This window comes from Serinus canaria, chromosome 7, assembly GCF_022539315.1.
Source record: "Serinus canaria isolate serCan28SL12 chromosome 7, serCan2020, whole genome shotgun sequence".
Taxonomy (NCBI): Eukaryota; Metazoa; Chordata; class Aves; order Passeriformes; family Fringillidae; genus Serinus; species Serinus canaria.
In genome coordinates, this window is record NC_066321.1 from 8,962,748 (window position 1) to 8,981,535 (window position 18,788).

The window sequence follows — 18,788 nt, forward strand, 5'->3', positions numbered from 1 at the left end:
CAAGATGTTACATTGTGCCAAAAATAACATTCCTTTCGGTGTTGTGAAAACTGATGCTGTGGTTCAGAAACTCATTACTGAATTTTTTCAAAAAAGAAAATAGAAAAACAAAAAAAATTCCTGCCATGAAGCCCCTTTAAAAATATCTCTTGGAGCATGCTGACATAAGAACTTACCTTTGTTCAGTGCTAACAAATCTTAAATCTACAACTCTGTGGTTTTATGGCAGTAATGCGTGAGTCAAGAAATATGAGGAACAAGGGAACAGAAATGGAAAACAGTTGATTACTTTAATGGAATAGTTAAAATAGGAATAGACTAATTCTGTTTTCAGAATTGCAGCATAATTTCTAAGAGCAACCTTTGGACTTCTTGAGAGCAAAACTCTTGTGTTAGAGACTCACACTACAAAACTATCTTTGAAACAGCAAGCAAGCATAGCTAATCTTAAAAACAATTTTTAAAAGAACCAAAATATCAATACATTAGTCTAAAAGTTTATTTTGCAATGGCTAAAAAATATTTCCGGTTGTAACCTCAGAATTCAGAGTTAAACTTTTATAACTTAATTTCTTTTGGACTTGTGAATGGTTCCTAGCACTACAACTGCTAGCTCAGGAGTTGCAGGTGCAGTACAAGCATCCTGGGAATCCATTAACAAATTGTTTTGAAAAGTTTTATTAAATGCTAATTTCATCTGTGTTTTAGAGATCAGATTGCTCCCCATCAGCAGGCTTTATTAGAGGAAGTTTCCAGGTACCCAAGTGCTGGACTGAATCCCCTTTTACTCTGGAATTACTGTAACAGCTCTTGGGCTTTTCCGTGTATTTGCTTCAGGTCACTGCAGAAGCAATATGGGGATTCCTGGCTACAAGGCTGACAATGTAATCTTTAAAAGATGTTGGTAAAGGTAGATTAATTGAAAAATAATTTCAAGCTGTAGCTTGAACCAGTTCTCTACTATTTTGTAATCTTTCAAAGAGATTGAATGCTGCTGAGAAATCTGAATCTCATGTACAGTACAAATCATGTTCTTAAGACTACAGAAAAATACAAGTTAACAGGTAGTGACATTCATACTTTTTATTTTGAATATGTGCATCTACAGTGCTTGAAGTAACTAATATCAAATGTACAGCAACCATTGTAAGAAATCATGAAGTATTGCCTCATGTTTGTCATAACCGTATATAATAGCACCTCCCCAACCAGAAAACAGCTCTCATCTGCTACATTCTCCTGTCTTAAGTCAAAAGAAAACTTAAGACTCAAAAGGCACAACCAAGATTTCTTGTGTTTCCCTGATACATGCAATATGTCAGATTAAGAAAACAGAGTGGAAGAGTGACAGCCTACACAAACATCAAGCATATAATCACAAGCTGAGATCACTTTAAGGAATAAAGTAAATGATCAGGTATGTTAAATATTAATGTTAAAGGTTACACTGTATTTTGGAATGCTTTCCCTTCTGCTTCCATTCACAGGTAATTTTGTCCTAATCTCTTTAAGACATTAACTTACTCTTTTGTTCACAAATATTTCAGAGAGTTTTTCAGGAAGCACTCTGACCATAGCACACTACTAAGCAGAGCATACTCTTAAATCTAAGCACTAGACTTTGTTCTCAGAGGGTCTTCACCATAGCTACAGTTCTGCTCTATTCCCACTGAGAATCCTGCTTGTTTCCTCCAGGAGCTACATACTTCTCAGTGGGGAACAAGTCAGCAAATACTGTGGAAGGGCTGCAAAACCATTGAAAATGACAAAGGTCTCAGGATTGTGCAAACTATCTACTAAACTGTCATATAATGTAAAGGCATTCCCATCCAGTGCTGGTGGCATAATACAAGATGGCTGGCCTGTAGTGTATTTGCCAGTTACTACATCAGCCTCAAACACGTACATTTTAGAATCTATTTCCCATGTAGCATTATCCTTGGTCAGATGCCTCAGTTTCTTTGTAAAGTAGATGCCAGCTCCATATTTTTGTTCTGGAAAGAGAAAGAAAAATTTTCAGAAGAGAAAACATTTAGCAGTTGGTTCTTTCAGGGTGGTAGTTCCAAGACAGTGCTGCTTGATTCTGGGTTAGTGATGTGACTGCTCAATGTGTGCCATCCTTTTGGAAGTTCATTTTTATGGAGTGGCTCTGATGCTTGCACTGACCTCCCACTAAAACCATGAGCAATGACAGCTGATGGCCATTCCAGTTAACTGCTACTCCAGTGCTAACTGGTCAGATTTATCTCTTAATGCAGTGATTGAACCATCAAGGACTAAAATAAATATATGACTCACACTTCAGTCATCATGTACAAGGGACTCTAATAAACAATAAAAGGCAGCAAGATCTTGATAATGTAAACTACAAAAAAAAATAGCTTTGAGATTTTTATGAAAAATGTCACATCAAGTGCTGTTGCAATATGAAATGGAATAGAAATTAGACCATCATCTTATTGCTTTTAAAGTGTGGAAATGTGCCATGTACATTACACAGACAAAGAAAGGCAAATCTCTACTTTTTGAACAATTTATTGCTTGAAATCCCATTCTACAAGACATGCAAAATATCACACACTTCACTTACTGCAGGATGAAGTAGTAAATGCTTATTCTTTCCCTTTCTGAAAGCATCTGTCTACTACAATATTTCATGGATTCACAACTTTCCTCCAAGTGTATTTTACTCCAAATGGAAGCCCAAGCAATGAAATCATCTGCTCTCTCTGACCATACCTGATCTGAGCAGGGGCCTGGGCTGCATGACCCTCAGAAGCCCCTTCCAGCCTCAGTGTTGTGTGATGCCCTTGAACATGCTTTAGAGCACCAAGCTGCTGAATGCATGTTTGCAGCAGCTACATAAGAACACTGACTTTCTTCACAGAGATGCAACAAAATAAAACTTGGACGTGGAATTACATTTATACTAATAACCCTGTCTAGTGTTTGGGCTAGGCTTGAATTCAGGTTTATCTTCCTAGAGCCTTGCTGGCTCTACAGTATCAGGAAACCTTACTGTATATAATAAAGCAAGCTCATACAAATCTAAGTACAAGTAAAAACAGTTCTTGTTGAGGAATGCCATTTTTTTCTAATTTTGACCTGAGTTTAGTATTCAGTCACTGTTCATTCTGATTAAAGATGCCAAAGCAAGTTATTACCTTTTGGTGGAGAATACATCCTGTGAAATCCAGTTTGGCAAACTGAGCAACAGAACTCAGGAGGAACATTCTGGTACAACTTTTGAGTTGTTTTGGAGCTACCATCTACTTTTGTTTTCATTTGTTGGAATGCAGCAGATAAAAGTGGATTATGTATCTTTTCAATCTGTAATATAAAGAACAGCTTAGCATAAGCAGATGGAGACCAATTATGAAATCTGTAAGTGCTTTTATGCAGGCTATGTTCTTCAATGGAAGAACCTTTGCTTTAGCCTATAAGCACTGACCACATACTGGACAAAGTATCTGAAGCGTGCAACTGATCCAAATAAAAGAATTATACCACTATTCCAGGCCTCCCATTGAAATCATTGGGAATATTTCCTGGTGTACTGACTTCCTGTACTTGAGTTGTGCTGAAGAGATTAATTCCACCTCCTGTTCAGTAAAGCAGTGATACCCAAGTATGATTCCAGCTTTAACACATAATCAGATCAGAACTCTGGCACATTTTTAGCGTCAAGCTCACAAAAAGAAAATAGACACTGAATTAGTGTCCTGGAATATTGTACTTAATTTACCCTACCAATCTCATATTTCTGTAGAATTCTATAAAGGGGCATTTGAAGCATGAAGTATGAGGGAGAACATACAGTACAATTAAAAAGAGTTACCAGAATTTAATAACTTTTTGAGTGACTATTTGCATTATGTTTTAAATACTATTAATTTGGATTAAAGACTGGATCTGTTTTAAGGATGAGGTTGATTTGATCTTAATTTTTAAAAACAAGGCATTGAAGTAGTTAATCTGAATTTTTTACGCTTACATGAAATATGTTAGGTGCAAATATGTGAGCTGACATTCAGTTTCTCCATTAATATCCTCTTTACCCTGAGAAGACGAAGTCCAGCTTTTTCAAACTCTTTCTGTCTGTCTTTAAACTCCTTGAGGTGGCAGTCTACCAGTGAAATCTGGACGCAGAGAGTGGTATTTGTCTTATGAAAGTCTCCTTCTGAAAGCTGGTCTGCTTCTGCTTGGCCTGGATATGAATGAGGGAGCAAAAATTTTCATATATCATAATGTCCAAAGCAAAGGCAAGGGAGGCAGATCCACTACTTCAGCTGGTGTATTAATTAGGAACAAAGAATCTTAAGTGTTCTCTGAAGTAATGTCAGAGGCTAATATTGAGAGGGACTAGTATATACATACAAAAATGTATGTAAATGTATTCTATTTTTCTGCATTTATAATAAAGAAACCAGGAGAGAAGAAACTAAAGAAAAGCAATTTATGATCTCCATGACACCTCTTCACAGCTGAGCTTTCATATAAAGGTACCTGTATTGAATGACTATCAAAACACAAATTAAAATTGATCACTCAATAGCTTTCTGTAATTTCTACAATTAGTTGTATCAATTGTTCATGACAGCTCTGCAGAACTAGTGTACTGCTGAGCCCTGCAACAGTGGTCCAGCTGTAGCCAGCAAGAGCTCAGCAAAGGTGTGTGTTGATTAAGTACAAAGTTTGTAAATCTCCAGTGGCCAGGCTTTAGAGTGAAGGTATCCTGGAGGGAGCTCCACTACAGCTGGATATACATCATGGCCAGCCCTGTATAAACTGTGCCCTACTGGGAATACTGCCAAGTGAGTGACCACAGCTAACAAATGGCCTTCCAGGGGCTCACATGGAGAAAGTACAGAGATATCAGTAATTAAAGCAATACTCAGTATGTGTGTGTGAACTGAATGTATGTCTGTCCACTCTCAGCAATACAGAGATATATGTTGCTTCATACTTAACCTTGTTTAGGCACTTATTTACTTAATTAGTGTTTAGGCACTATTTACTTTACATACACATTGAGTAGAGCAGTTTCTCTCGTTCAGCAATAGTCTTCTCTTGCACACGAAGCAGTAATTCTTCAGTTGCGAGCACTGTATCAATCAAAACATCAGGAGGGCCCTGAAGTTTCAGTTTTGCTCGTCCATCTTTCACTTTTTCTGACACACTTACACTAGAAGGCTGGTGTCGAGAGAGTTCTGCAAACTCCTCTTTACCAAGGCAAAAAATGTAGTTGTTTTTAATAACAGCATGGGAACCTTCCTGAATTTTCATTACATGTTGGAGCCACGATTCTGCTGCTCCCAGTGCTGTGGGTGTGCAGCCTCTAAGTTCAATCACGGGTTCACTGCTTGCAGGCTCCTTTGCAGTCTGACTGCCTGACTCTGTACCTGGAAGATATTTATATATTTTAATTCAAGTGCATTGAAAGAGTGAGGAGCTTTCAAGGGCTGACACAAATTCCTACTTGTAATCACAGCTGTACAGTGCAAGAAACACACTACTCTTCTGGTATGCTAAAAAAAAGAGATTAGCTACAAGGAGGTAAGGTTTCCAGGATACATACACATATATGGAGAATTTATCTGCCTTTCACAAAATTACCTCCAGGAAGTTAGGCAATGACAATGGGTTTTAAGTCTTAAAGGGACTGCGCAGTTACATTCCTATAAATGGAAAAATACAAAGTGCTCACAAGTTTTTGCTTCCTCCTCTCTCCAAGACACATATGTAAATACTAAGTTCCCTATTTTAAAGGAATGTGATTACAGATTCTCAAATTGGGAGTACTCATTTACTGGAAATGCCCCTTTTGTTCATTACTTACTCAAAGGATCACTTCTGTTTTCCAGCTTGTATTTTGCTGAATAAAATTTTCTCAGGACAACCTTGAAAGATAAAAGTTTAGGAGCAGTTTGCAGTCTCAAATCAAATGTGCAATTAGTATCTTCAAAACTCTGTTAGACAAGCAGTTTAAACCCCCACCCCTGATTCTGAAATCGTTAATGCTGGCATTTGTCAGTTTTTCCCAAAATGTTATTCCTGACAATATCAAAAGCATTCCTGTTCTTCTGCATCTCCTAAGGTAACACACCTTACACACTGAGTGGCACCTTTACCAACTCCTTGTGGTTGTGGCCTATGTCATGCTATCACATAAGATAAAGGTGTTCATTACTTGGGTTTTAATGCTGATGCATCTTTACTCAGTTTTAAAATTCAGACTATTCTCCTGCCTGTCTACTTGAAATCCTTCTATTATGTGAGCTCATATATGTTGATAGTGTTTTGCCTTAGGAGTTCCATACAGAAAACCAAAACTGAATGTAAAAATTTCCTGAGGAGGCATGTTTGTTCCTTAATGAGTTAAGAGAAGACCCTTTCTTATACATTCACTGACAGACATGAGAATTTTAAAGTTCTCTCCCCTTTTTGTCAGACTACAGGCTGAAGACTACTAGTTTAAGTGAGGAGAAAATAAGTATTTGCAAAGATTAAGTATCTGTTAATGAGAGTAATAGTTTCACAAAGGGACCTGCTGCTCACAATCATCATTACTACAGAACAGACTATCATCATTTTTTGTCATCTGTGGAAATATTTCTAGAGATTTCTGTCTTCCTTATGGGTAGTTAACAACAAATTGGTTACCTCCCAGGAAGCACGGTCATCTGGGCAAATGACAAACTGCACTTCTCTCTTCTTTGTAGGATATGCCCTGGCAAAATTTAAAACTGCTTCAATCATAGTGTCTGCCACTGTGTCAACAGGCAACTTTGGTGACCAATTTATTGGAAAAGAAACTGAGGGACATGAGTCTTCCTGAAAGTGACCCAGGCATCTTTTCACTGCAACCTCCAATTCCTGCAGGAAAAACAAAATCTTTCAGTCCTCACATCAATCACCCAGTATGAAAATCCGTTAAGATCCAAAGGAAGCGATCGTCACCTCAAGTTGTAACACCGGGTGCTGATATTGCAATACCACGTGCAGGACAAATGTAGAGGGCAGCTCACGCCTTTTGGTTACCATGGGCTCCGTAAAAAGTGATGGATGTCTAAGACAATTCTCAAATTTCCTCTGAAAAGCTGGATCCTCTTTTTCCAGCAGTCTTGAAGATTGGGAGGAAAGCTCATCACTGGCACTCATGAGGTTAACAATAGCTGTATTCTGCAAGGAAAGAGTGCAAATTTCAGTGTACTTCAAACTGACTATTTGCAAGCCTTGCTATTATAGAGAGCATTCTTTCTAAGCATGATTCCTGTACAGAGGCCTGACTGCCACAGATCAGCTGCTTGAATTTTCCTACTACTTACTAGAGCACTGGAATACATCAAAGTATGCACTTTGCAGTGGCAGTTCAGGAATCAACAGTGTGCAAAAAGCTGTTCCAGTCATCAAGAGTGCACTGAACAGAATTATTACTCTCACTATCTATGTGACCCATGTCCCAGTTATCAGCAGGAGAGAACTATGGATGTGGCTGTCATCCCAGCCTTAGGGTAGCAAGGACACATCACCAAATAGCAGTGTCAGTACACACAAGAAAACTGCAAAGCTATGATTGTTTCCAATACAAATTGTTTCCAGTAGAAAAAGCAGATTCCCATAGTGGGTGCCCTGTATTTCAAATATCGAAAACACAAAAAGCTTGTTTACAGAATGCTGATAACAACAGTAATTGTTCTAACCTTAATTGTTGAATATTATCTAAAGACACAAGAACGTGTTTTCCTCATGGTCTTGAGGGCATGTGCATCTTTCAGTGCTGTAGAATTGGTTAATAAAATTCCCTGCAAGGTCAACTTTGCAATCCTTTGTTCTTCCACCAAAAAAACAAACTTCCTTTAAATTATGACACTTCTTTAAAATAAAAACTTATTTATTTTTAAAGATATAGTATTTTCTAAATGTAAATGCCATTCCTGTGATGTACCTTGCAGTCTAAGAACTCTGTTGAATTCCTATGACTGAGGTAATCTATTTTGCATCAGATTTTCTAGCTAAAAAGTTAACCAATTGAAGTAATGCTCTATTTAAAGGTAAGGTGCACATCATCTGTGTAAGTTATTTTCTGCTCTTTAAGTGTTTGCTGAATAACTCCGGTAATGGAGTTATGAGAATATAAATTATAGGAAAAAAAGCAAGGCAGTAAATAAGAGAATACTTCTATGGAATATACTGTAAAATGAGAACGCCTACATAAGAAGAAGATAAACCTTAGCACAGAGATGTATTATTAAATCATTCAATCTTTAGCTGCTTCCTGTTATAACAGCATGTACACAAAAACAAAATGAAAACATTCTAAAGTTCAATTTAGAAAAAAAACAAAAAACAATTCCTTGCTACTGTGATTTAATTACCATGTGTAAATTCTCATCAAACTGAGAGGAAAACCATTTAGTGGAACACAAAATGTGATCTGAACTCTTGGGCTCCTAATCCTGCAAAGACTTGGAGGCAACACCATGTTCCACAAATGACAGGACAGACTTACCTTCAGATTTTCAAGGTGTTGTTCTATGATGCGCAAGCGAATGTTTTCATGTACAAGGTAAGATGGAAACTGGCTTAGTGAAGCTGGCACAGTGCCTTCAAGTGAACTGGGATCACCCAGAAACTTTTCACAGGCCTTCTTTATTTCTGCGACTGTAGACTCTTCAATGTTCACCAGGCGGATCTCCCTGAGACAGCTTGGTGGACTTGTCTCAACAAATTCCTTTACAGTCATTACAATCACTTTAGAACACAAATCAACTGGGAAGCCATAGACACCTGAACTCACTGCTGGGATAGCCACAGAGTTTAAAGCTCTTCCTGGAGCACTAACATAATGCAGAACATTCAAAATAGCGTCCCGAAGTAGGTAACAGCAACTTTGCTTTTCGGAAGCATACCACCTTGGACCAACTGCATGAATAATTTCCTTACAAGGAAGCTTCCCACCACCTGTCACTGCTATATCACCAACTTTGACCTCTCCATACATTTGAACATAAAGATCGCTTTGCTCTCTTATTTCTGGCCCTCCAGCTGTTACAAGGGCAAGAGCAAGACCTGCTCTGTGTTCAAGGTACTCATTGGCTGCATTCACCACAGCATCCACCTTGTGTCTAGTGAGATCATCCTTGTAAACACAAACATCAATGCCCGACTTTACTTTTTTCCTGTATACTTCTGTTGTGCTTTTTGCTGCTTTTCTTAAGACCAACGTACAAGCAAACCTTTTGGAAACAAGATTATTTAGACAGTTTTCTCTTCTCTTAAGAGCTTCATAGGCATCTTTACTGATGGGCATCATCAAACTGACCTCATCCATTACGATGTTTGACCCTAGGATACAGAATATAAAGTGAAATAGAAGGTATTACTATCAAAACATTTATTTTTATCTAGAAGTGTGGTTTATAGTTCTCAATTTTATCCTACTGTCATTGCTAAATAATATTTTTTACACACTCTAATATTTTCTCTCCCCTTTTCAGAGGTTTAGAAAACCCAAGGAGGGTCATTTAACTGTGCCACAGAGATCTTATACTGAGTTTTAATTCTGTGAGTCTCATCTGGTCTGCACTTAAAGCCCACAAGCAAGTTCCTTCTTTGTATGGAACTTCGTATGAACTGAGAAAGGCTTTTTAAACCATATTTTTTAAGGAGCAGTTTTTACATTATTACTATGGCTATACAGCCCTCTCCTGGCAGATGTCAGCAGTACTATTCTACAGCAGTTATGTTAATTAGTTTAAATCAATTTGTGTGAGTTTAGTTGAACTTTCCTCCGGGGTATGCTACCTGCTTGTAAAAAGTCTGACGTTTTGCACTTATAAAGTATACATGCCGACTCATCAAAACACTTCTGAGATCTTGCTTTTAAAAGAGAAATGCAAGCAAGTCCTGTTGAAGTAATTCATAATAATGTTGATTCATAACCGTGTCTATTTCACATTAATTATGAATTTCAGGTTGCTTTTAGCTTTTGTTTTCTGCTTTGCTGGCTGTAGCTGTCAGTTTTCAACTTACATACAAGTACACACTTCGCAGATGGCTAAGTGAGAGGCTTACCTAAAGCGGGCTTCCCTCTAAGGAAATCTGAAATGTAACTCTATTGTAACAAAAAGAGAAAAAAAGGAAAAGAGAAAGTAAATATTACAAGCAATAAAGTACGTGGATTGCCTTCCTGCAGGAGAGATTCTGTTGCAAATCAAACCAGCACCAGCTTTTCAAACATCTATCCGAAGTTTTCTTGTTTTAAAAACGCTGCTCGGAGCGGCGGGAGCTCTGTGGGTGAAGTTACCCTCCGCCTCCTCCGGCTCCGACTAACCCTCAGCCATGAGAGGCCGGGAAGTCATTCCCGAACGCCAGGCCAGAGGACGGGACCGTTCTGTTCCCCTCAACCCCGCCGGGAGCTCCCGCCGCACCCGGACCCCTAAGGCAGCCGCCGCCCCGGGCCCCTGTCCCCCTGCCCCGCTCCTCTACCTGGACGACCCCCATCTCGCTCAGGGCGGATCCTCAGCGCTCGGAGCCGAGGGCGGAGCGGGAAGCGAAAGCGAAAGCGAGCGGCGGAGCGGGAAGCGAAAGCGAAAGGGGGCGGCGGCGCGGGATCATGGCGGCCGCCCCGCTGCTGGTGCGGGTGAGCCCTGCGCCCGCCGCCAGCGAGAAGGCGATCTTCAAGCTCCAGACATACTTCCAGTCGGGAAAGCGGTCGGGGGGCGGCGAGTGCAACGTGCGCCCGGGCCCCGAGGTCGGCACCTACTGGGTGGACTTCTTTAAGGAGCAAGGTACGGGCCGGGTGCTGCTGCTCGGCCGTGCGGGACGGGCGTGGGGGGTGGCTGTGAGGGGACTGGAAATGGCCGCTGAGGCACCATTTAGTGTCTCTGGGCAGGGCGGCTCTAGGGCCGGTGGTAGATGTTACGTTTGCAGGTAACTTTATCAGCCCTATCTGCCTTTGTCCAAATTCAGAGGGGATCTCATTAATGCATTTAAGTACTTCAAAGGCGTGCCAGACTTTTCGGTCGTAGTCAGCGACAGGACAAGGAGCAGAGGGCATAAACTAAAACACAAGAAATTTCGCCTTAACATGAGGAAGAATCTCTTTACATTGAGGGTGGCAGAGCAGTGGAACATGCTACCCAGGAGCCTCTGGCTTTGAAGACATTCCAGAAGACCCTGCTTTGGCCCTGGGGTTGGGGCAGGATAATCTCCAGAGGTTCCTTCCAGCCGTAACAGGTCTGTGATTCTGTCATTCTGAAATTACCGCAGATAGGAAGCGTGTGGAAGCCCGCTCAAAACACACCTTGGAACTGGGGGCAAGATGCTGGGAGATAGTCATCCTGCCGGGAGAAGGGCACCCGGGCAAGAGCCGGGTTACAGCGCACGCCTCTGCCTGCCACAACAAGGTCGCTGCCAGCCCTTCCCTGCCCCAGCAGGAGCAGCAGGACAACGGTGGCTATGGGGCCACGGCAAAGGAAGACCTTACCAAAAAGGTACATCAGGAAGAGCAATGTCACAACCTGCCCTGCTTGTAGTTCCATGAGTTCTTAATGTTGCACTTCAATGTTTTGTGCCAAAAAAATATCGGTTACACGATTTTAGTTAATAAAATGGGGGCCAGGAGTTTCATTTGCGTGCCAGACCAGAGGTCAATCTACACGTGTTTATAGGCAGCATGTTTTCCAGCCTTACTCTGGCAGGTGCCAACCACTATTCGCCAAAGCAGCACTGGCAGGTTTCAGGGGGTAGCATGCACCAAGGGCTTCTCCCAAAAGGTAGTAGAATTGTATGAAATTTGGATCCTTTCCACCTACACCTTTCACCTACTCTTCCACCTTTCCACGTACTATTTCAACATGGTTTGCACCTTGAGGCAACCCTAATTATCTCTATCTCTTTAGCATTAAAAAAGTCTGCTGTGATGTGATGTAGCACTGCAAACATGATTTCAGATACTTTAACTAAAAGTTACACAGAAAAGATCCGCTGTGTTTAGGGACATGGGATAAGGAAATGTGGTGTGGATGTGGCTCTACGAAGACACTAATGGTTTTACTCTGTTTTGCTTGGTAACATAGGTGTAGCTTTTGAAGTATAGCATGTGCTAACATAGTGTTTACCTGGCATCTATACTGCAAATTTCCCTGTCCTTCTGTCTGTGTGAAGTACAGAAGTGGACTTGTTTATTATTATTTTTCAGAATCATGTTTTCTGCCCTAACTCTTGGAGTTATTAAAGCATGACTGCTGGGAAAATTTTAAAGAAAGATAATAAGTGAAAACTAGGAAGTCTAATATTAATAAGAACAATTAAATATAACTTATAGGTCATGGTAAAATATGTTGTGTCTGTGTAACTTGGCTCTAAGGGTATAGACAGATTCTCTTGGGGATCCTTGGCAAAACAATGATGTAGTTACGCTAAGATGTAGTTAGAATGATGCCTCAGGGTTTAGCTTTTATATTTTTCAGATTCTGTACTGCTTTAATGTGTAGTTCTGAGCTTCATAATAGGGGATAGTAAGCTCTTTTCACAGAGTATGTAGACAAAACAATTTCTTCTCTAGCTGGGGACCAAGGACAAATGATCCAAATTTCAGGCCCAAGAGCAAGTCCACAACAGTGGACTGTAAATGGACAATTAACTCCAATATGCAAATGGACCAAAACTTACAAAAGTGAGAGACCTCATGACCCCTTGTCCATTTTGTGACCATTTTGTGACCATTTTGGGTTCACTTTGAGTGTAACCCTGGCTGGATTCTTGTGCTGCCCAAGATGTATCCATTGAGGATTTATAGTAAACACCTACTTTATTCTTTAGCTCTGTCTAGTCTCTGTTCTAGGTCAGCTTCACAAGGCATCAACAACTAAAACTTTTTGCTTTTTCAAAAGCATAGAATTAATGATCAGAATACTGCAGGATTTCTACAAAGCAGAATCAATGTAGGACAGTTTTGTAAGTCCTGTAGCACTGTGCTTGATAGCACAGCTCAGTTTATGGTTTCTAGTCACCTGGACCCTCTGCAAATCATGTAAAATCCTAATACTTGGGTTGCTGTATTGATAGAACAATCACAATCTAGGTTTTAAAATACATAAAAGCATCTGGGTCATCCAGTCCTCAAAGGAAGCAAAGGGCAGTGGAGATCTTCCTAGCCACCAAGGGGTCCTATGGGTTTCACTGTCCAGCCACAGTTGTGGTCTGCATTCCCAGTTAGGAATTGTAACTGGTTCATCTTGTAGGCAGTGCCATTGAACCTGCCTGCTCTGGGATGAGGTCAACAGCACCTGGTTGGCAGGGTACCTGGGACCTTCGAGGCCAGTAAGAAGGACACTGGTCAGTCTGGTATCCAGAAACCTTGAGGGTGATAGGGAGGGAAAGAAAAAAATCTGTTTGCTTTGTCTACTTGGTGCACAGGACTTTTAGGGCCTGGTAATGATGGGAAAAAGGCCTAACACACAATGAGCTCAGCCACAGAGGTTGCCTGCCTTTAGTTATGCTAACCCTGTTGTCAGAGGTTGGGAGCAGAGAGTGCTGGTCACAGTCTCAGCCTAAATAGTAGAGTTACTGTCTTTCATCCTGCAGTGCTGGTGACATTTAGGCATTTAATTTTTGCTGCTGACTTAGAAGCAGATTGTGTTACTCACCTGTTTGTACTGTTAGTGTATGTGACATAAAAGAAATATTGTCTGCAAACTTGTTTGTAGTAATCTGGCACTACTGGGATGGACAGAGCTTCTCCTTGCTGAAAATACAGAAGTAGCAAGCAGAGAACCTTAGGGAAAACTAATGTTGATGTATTCTTGTCTTTTCTTTAGATATTTCTTACAGTATCTGCTACTTTGAATACCAGTATGTTCACGGAAGACCAAAGGGAGAAAATTACCATTATGTGTCCTAACTTAAAGAGAGAAGGAAACCCTGGCATGGATGGCTTTGAGAAATTGACAGGAGATTTTACAGATATTGAAAAAGCTTATCACTACTTTGAAGATATCCTTGCAGGCAAAGACCCAAACCATGATTTTTCACATTCTGAATGTAAGAATGGTTTGAAAGATGAAAATGGCCTGAATACTGAAGAAATGGTTGAGATTACAGTTGTGACAGCTCTCTATGAATATTTTATTCATACCCGCAAAGAGGAGATCAAAGAACTACACAAAAAGTTTGGAGCGCATATAAGAATTAAAGGTCATGACGAGGATAACACATTCATATACCTATCTTCTGATAAAAGTCCTGCATTGTTACAAGCAGCTAATGATTCTTTTATCAGAACTTTCCAGGAAGCTACAAAAGATCTGACAGAGGAAAAAGTTCCCATAACAAAGAGTGACACGTTAAAAGAGACAATAGTAAAATTAAATGAAAGGTTTAGAAATCTTCTTGCTAAAGAGGAAGGGAATCAGTTGCTACTCCGTGGTCCAGGGAGTGAGATTTTAGCTGCCCAAAAATTTCTAGTAGGGGAAGGTGAGAACAGCCAAGCTGAAAAGAATATGAAAATATCATCTGAATGGTACAAATACAGGTGTGGAATTGAAGTTAATGCTTCTGAGTTTAAATTGTTGGAAACCATACTAAGCAAAGAAATTGAAAACATAAATGGCAAATTTGATACACTGGTAAAAATAATAGAGAAGTCATATGGCCAGAAGGTCATAATATTTAGGCCTAAATCCAAAAATTCTGATATGTCATCACATGCTACTGAAAGTTTCATCAGTGCATTTCACAGTGCCTCTGCAATGTTAAGAGAAAAAGTCATCAGTGTGAAGCTTTCAGAAGATCAGAAAAAAACTTTAAATGTGCTACTTAATGCTAAGAAATTTGAAGATCTTAATGTAAAACTTAAGAAGAATGAAGATAAGGTAATCATAAGGGGTTTACCAGACCATCTTTATGTTGCTGAAAAGTACATGAAGTCCCTTCTTAACATTGAAGGGACACTAATTAGAAATAGGGCACCACTGTCCTCTGACCTCAGCTCTCAAGAACCTACAGGATCATCTAAGAAGTCCAGTGTTAAGCAAAAGAATAACCTTTCTTCTGAAGGACAGACTCAGGCAAAGACAGAAGAAAAAGAAGATGATGAATGTCCAATTTGCAAGGACACAATTGAAAATAAAGAAATACTAGAAAAGTGCAAACATGCATTTTGCAAAATTTGCATTGACAGAGCCATGGCTTTTAAACAAGCTTGTCCAGTTTGTAATACCGTCTGTGGAGTCCTGACAGGAAACCAACCAGAGGGAACAATGTCAACTAGAACAATCAATTTGTCTCTTCCTGGTTATCCCAACTGTGGCACTATTGAAATTGTCTATAATATGAATGGTGGTATTCAAACTGTAAGTATACGTAAATATTTCTTAAAGATATTTTTCCCACCACGAAACCGATATTGAATACAAAATTAATTATTTTCCTGTTACTTTAATGCATGTTCAAGGAAGACATTTCTTTATTTTGTACAAATCTGCAAGTGTTTAATTCAATATTTTTGGGCATGATTAAGTAAATACAATAGGAATGAAATTGTCAGATGATCAGCCTCCATTTTATATGCACCAGGACAGAGGTCTTTAATTTGTACAGTGGGAATAACTGAACTGAAATCTATGCAGTGATATAAGCAAAGTTTTGCAAGTATAATGAGCATTTCTGGGCTGTTCTGTTTGCTGTGGACACCAATGGACAAAAATAAATAGTGGGCTGGCTTGGTGAGAGCTTTCCAGGTGAGAAATCTCCTTATGTTATATGCTTGGATTCATGACTAGGACTGAGAATGGAGTAAATTAAAAAGTCACAGGTGCAGCACCATGCGTTTGGGAGAGAAAAGAGGGAAAAACAAATTTAAAAATAACAATGGGTGCATGAGCGATGACAAGAAAGTGTGAATGAAATCTGTATGAAAGAAAGTATTTAAAGAGAAAAACCTCTGAATCTGTTATCTGTAATGCTATGCCCTTCTGAATGATTTATGATATACAATGTGTTTCTATTTTGTTTTCTACAAAACAGAGCAGCCATCCAAACCCAGGGCAGCCTTATGGGCCAGCTCACCGAGTAGCGTATTTACCTAACAATGAGGAAGGGCGAGAAATTCTGCAGCTCCTCAAAAGGGCCTTTCACCAAAAACTGATTTTCACAGTGGGGCAGTCACGTACTACTGGTGCACAAAATGTAATCACATGGAATGATATTCACCACAAAACTGCCATGGAGGGAGGACCTTCCCAGTAAGTAGTCTTGTCTTTATGCAATACTGTTGTTACTCAGATGTGTCAGGAAGACTGCCTTGAATATCTTCCACATTTAGAGCTTTCAGATTTTGTCACTAACATAGCGATTGTGGAATGCCCTATGGATCCAGATGTTAATCACCTTCCCCTATTTGGACACTTGGAACAAGGATGAGCTTAGTGTTCTGCTGTCCCTCAGACTACTCATTCATCACTGAGTTTGTAAGGCACTTAGTTAATAACTGCTTTGATTAGAACCTACAGGACAACAAGCTTTTGATGACACCTAAGGTTGGACTCCTGATCTATGCCTCTCCTGTTACCTGCTGTTCTGCACCAGGAGGTGCTGGTCCATTATGATCCCAGTTAAGATGGCACTCATCATGTTGTAAAACACGATTTGAAATTCTTCTTAACAGAGCTAACAGCAGGAAGTTAGATTGTAGTACAGATATGGTCATGTCCTTTTAGATGCTAGGAGCCAGGAGTTGTACAGCACTTCGTGGGTCAGAGTACAGGACACAGTGCCAGCCCCACCTATAAAAAAGGTTACTCCATTTTGGCTGTTCAAGCTGTCAGTGGATTTTCTGAGTAGATGACCACCCTATTCAGTATTTCTTGAGGACTTGCTGCACTTAAATGAAAGGAGCAGTCACCAGGACAGAGTGTGAGCTGCCTGCAGCAGAGACAAGAGGGACCAGTCCTTTCAAGCTTGTGGCAGCTTCTAAGGGTAGGTGGTATCTTGCAAGCTCTAAAGGTTCGTGTCTAGATCCTCCCAACTGGGCTAGGATCATTAAAAGAGCAAAAAGTATCAGTTTTACTTTATCCTTCACTCAGTGCAGATTCTCTCTTTTGCTTATCACTTGCTTCATATGCAGTTCTGGTGTTGCACTACTTCAAGTCCAGAGGTGCTATTGTGTTTCTGATTTGAAGGCTCACTTGTATATGCTTCAGGTCTAATTTTCTTTTTAAAAGATATATACCCAAACACCCTATCATTTTGAAGGGAGACCCTAAGCAGCTATGAAAATCAAGTTCTTAGTGTCAGTTTGGACAACAAAATGTAGCAGCTCCTTAAGTTCGTAGCTTTATGCTGTCTGCATCACTTCTGTGACTGGCAGTATGGGTCTGTTTTTTCTCTAGGGCAAGAACTGCATAAAATTTGTGAAGGGATTTCTAAAAAGACTTTGATGAGATGGTTTTGTAGAATTCTCAAGTGCTTCATTGCAGAAATAGCCTAAACAATTCTTCTCTTCTTCTCCTAGGTTTGGCTACCCAGATTCTACTTATCTGCAGCGTGTTCGATCAGAATTGAAAGCAAAAGGAATTGAATAAGGAAATCTCTCAATTCTTAAGTGCAATGACTAAACATACAGCAGTTAATGTGTACTATTCAAGATCTGAGGGAAGTTGCTTTGTTCAGCTACAGTACCTAAATCGCTTGTATTTCACAGTTAGCTAAGAAAAGTACTCTTTTCTCATCAATGTTCTTTTCACAATTCGTTTACTCCCTATATATGTAGCCTTTACAAAATTTGGTTCTTGTGAATGTAGTATCAGCACTGTTTGCACTTGGAATATCTTGCTTTACTAGCAAATCTGATTGGCACTTTTCCGCACAACTCTCCAGTCTGATTTCCAAAACCCTTAGATCCACTACTTTTACTAGATGAAACACTTCTCTTAGTTTTGCATTATGATGTCTGTCAGCATGGCTGGCATCATGTAACGTAATCTAAATCTAAAATTTGTATGCAGCTATGACAGTATTAGCTGTGATAAGGTTATGGACTTTTGCTTCTTTTCATGATTGAAATTGCCTTAGTGATTTGGGTTTTGCATGTGAAATTAGCCATGGATCACGTACAAGTGGGTATATGGATGCTCAGCTCTGCAGAAATGCTGAATACTGAGAGCTGTGTTGGAGCAAACGGGAAGTTGCAGTGTCTGTGTCCATATCTGATAGTGGGCTCCTGGTTCTGTGCCTGCCATTGTGCTTAGACTTAAATATAACTTTTAAATCAGTTTTTCAACTATAAAACTGTATTCTTTCAATTGCAGCCAATATTGGTTTAAATTGTATCATAAAGATACTCTGCAGTGCCTAAATAACCTGCTAATTACCTGTATGGTGGTATGTCACACAGACATGATTTTTAGTAAGTTGAACCATTTCTCTAAGGCTACTGAGCGCAACTAATAAAGAAAATACAAAAATACCACATGTGTTTCTTCTGTACAGGTTTTTCCTCCTTTTTGCAATACATATAGCTGTATATATTTTTTAGATTTAGGAGCTTCCCTGCCACACCATGTTTTGGGGCAGTTTGGACTCCATGGCACCACCCTTTTTAAAAAATTTATTACTTTTTTTTTTTTTTTTTTTTTAGTATTTTAAGTTTCCCACATTGGGAATAGGGACTACAACTTTGCCACCTTGACTTTCAGAGTGGGCACCGTTTGGTTTCCATGTGGGTTGGATGTCTTTCCCGCCCTGGTTTTGTGTTACTGTATTTGTTTTAATATTTTACATGA

General features: G+C 39.7%; 2 protein-coding genes across 3 annotated transcripts; one reads left to right on the plus strand and one right to left on the minus strand.

Annotated features, from left to right (window-relative positions):
• Window positions 1-1,068: 1,068 nt before the first annotated feature.
• Window positions 1,069-10,600, minus strand: PARP9 (poly(ADP-ribose) polymerase family member 9). 2 transcript variants are annotated; one of them, XM_009087818.4, is made up of 10 exons: window positions 10,492-10,600; window positions 10,078-10,117; window positions 8,513-9,348; window positions 6,961-7,182; window positions 6,664-6,876; window positions 5,840-5,900; window positions 5,028-5,402; window positions 4,059-4,207; window positions 3,165-3,330; window positions 1,069-1,994 (listed from the first exon to the last, which is right to left on the minus strand). In XM_009087818.4, the coding sequence occupies exons 1-10, from the start codon at window positions 10,504-10,506 to the stop codon at window positions 1,699-1,701; spliced, it is 2,373 nt and encodes a 790-aa protein (XP_009086066.3). In that variant the 5' UTR covers window positions 10,507-10,600; the 3' UTR covers window positions 1,069-1,698. The 2 variants fall into 2 exon arrangements, with proteins under 2 accessions (XP_009086066.3, XP_050833044.1); XM_050977087.1 differs by lacking the exon at window positions 1,069-1,994 and having other exon boundaries at window positions 3,995-4,207.
• Window positions 10,568-18,472, plus strand: DTX3L (deltex E3 ubiquitin ligase 3L). Its single transcript, XM_009088251.4, has 5 exons — window positions 10,568-10,793; window positions 11,275-11,498; window positions 13,827-15,359; window positions 16,033-16,250; window positions 17,519-18,472. The coding sequence occupies exons 1-5, from the start codon at window positions 10,619-10,621 to the stop codon at window positions 17,586-17,588; spliced, it is 2,220 nt and encodes a 739-aa protein (XP_009086499.1). The 5' UTR covers window positions 10,568-10,618; the 3' UTR covers window positions 17,589-18,472.
• The last annotated feature ends 316 nt before the right edge of the window (window positions 18,473-18,788 follow it).

What these genes read in the sequence shown, in the direction of transcription:
- PARP9 (XM_009087818.4), bottom strand. An exon ending in AACACCTTGAAAATCTGAAG is followed by an intron (nt 7,183 to 8,512) that starts GTAAGTCTGTCC and finishes CTTTCCTTGCAG; the next exon opens with AATACAGCTATTGTTAACCT. An exon ending in CTGGACTTCGTCTTCTCAGG is followed by an intron (nt 3,331 to 4,058) that starts GTAAAGAGGATA and finishes TTTATATTACAG; the next exon opens with ATTGAAAAGATACATAATCC.
- DTX3L (XM_009088251.4), top strand. Translation starts at nt 10,619, where the DNA reads ATGGCGGCCGCCCCGCTGCTGGTGCGGGTGAGCCCTGCGCCCGCCGCC. An exon ending in TGAATGGTGGTATTCAAACT is followed by an intron (nt 15,360 to 16,032) that starts GTAAGTATACGT and finishes TCTACAAAACAG; the next exon opens with AGCAGCCATCCAAACCCAGG. An exon ending in ATGGAGGGAGGACCTTCCCA is followed by an intron (nt 16,251 to 17,518) that starts GTAAGTAGTCTT and finishes TTCTTCTCCTAG; the next exon opens with GTTTGGCTACCCAGATTCTA.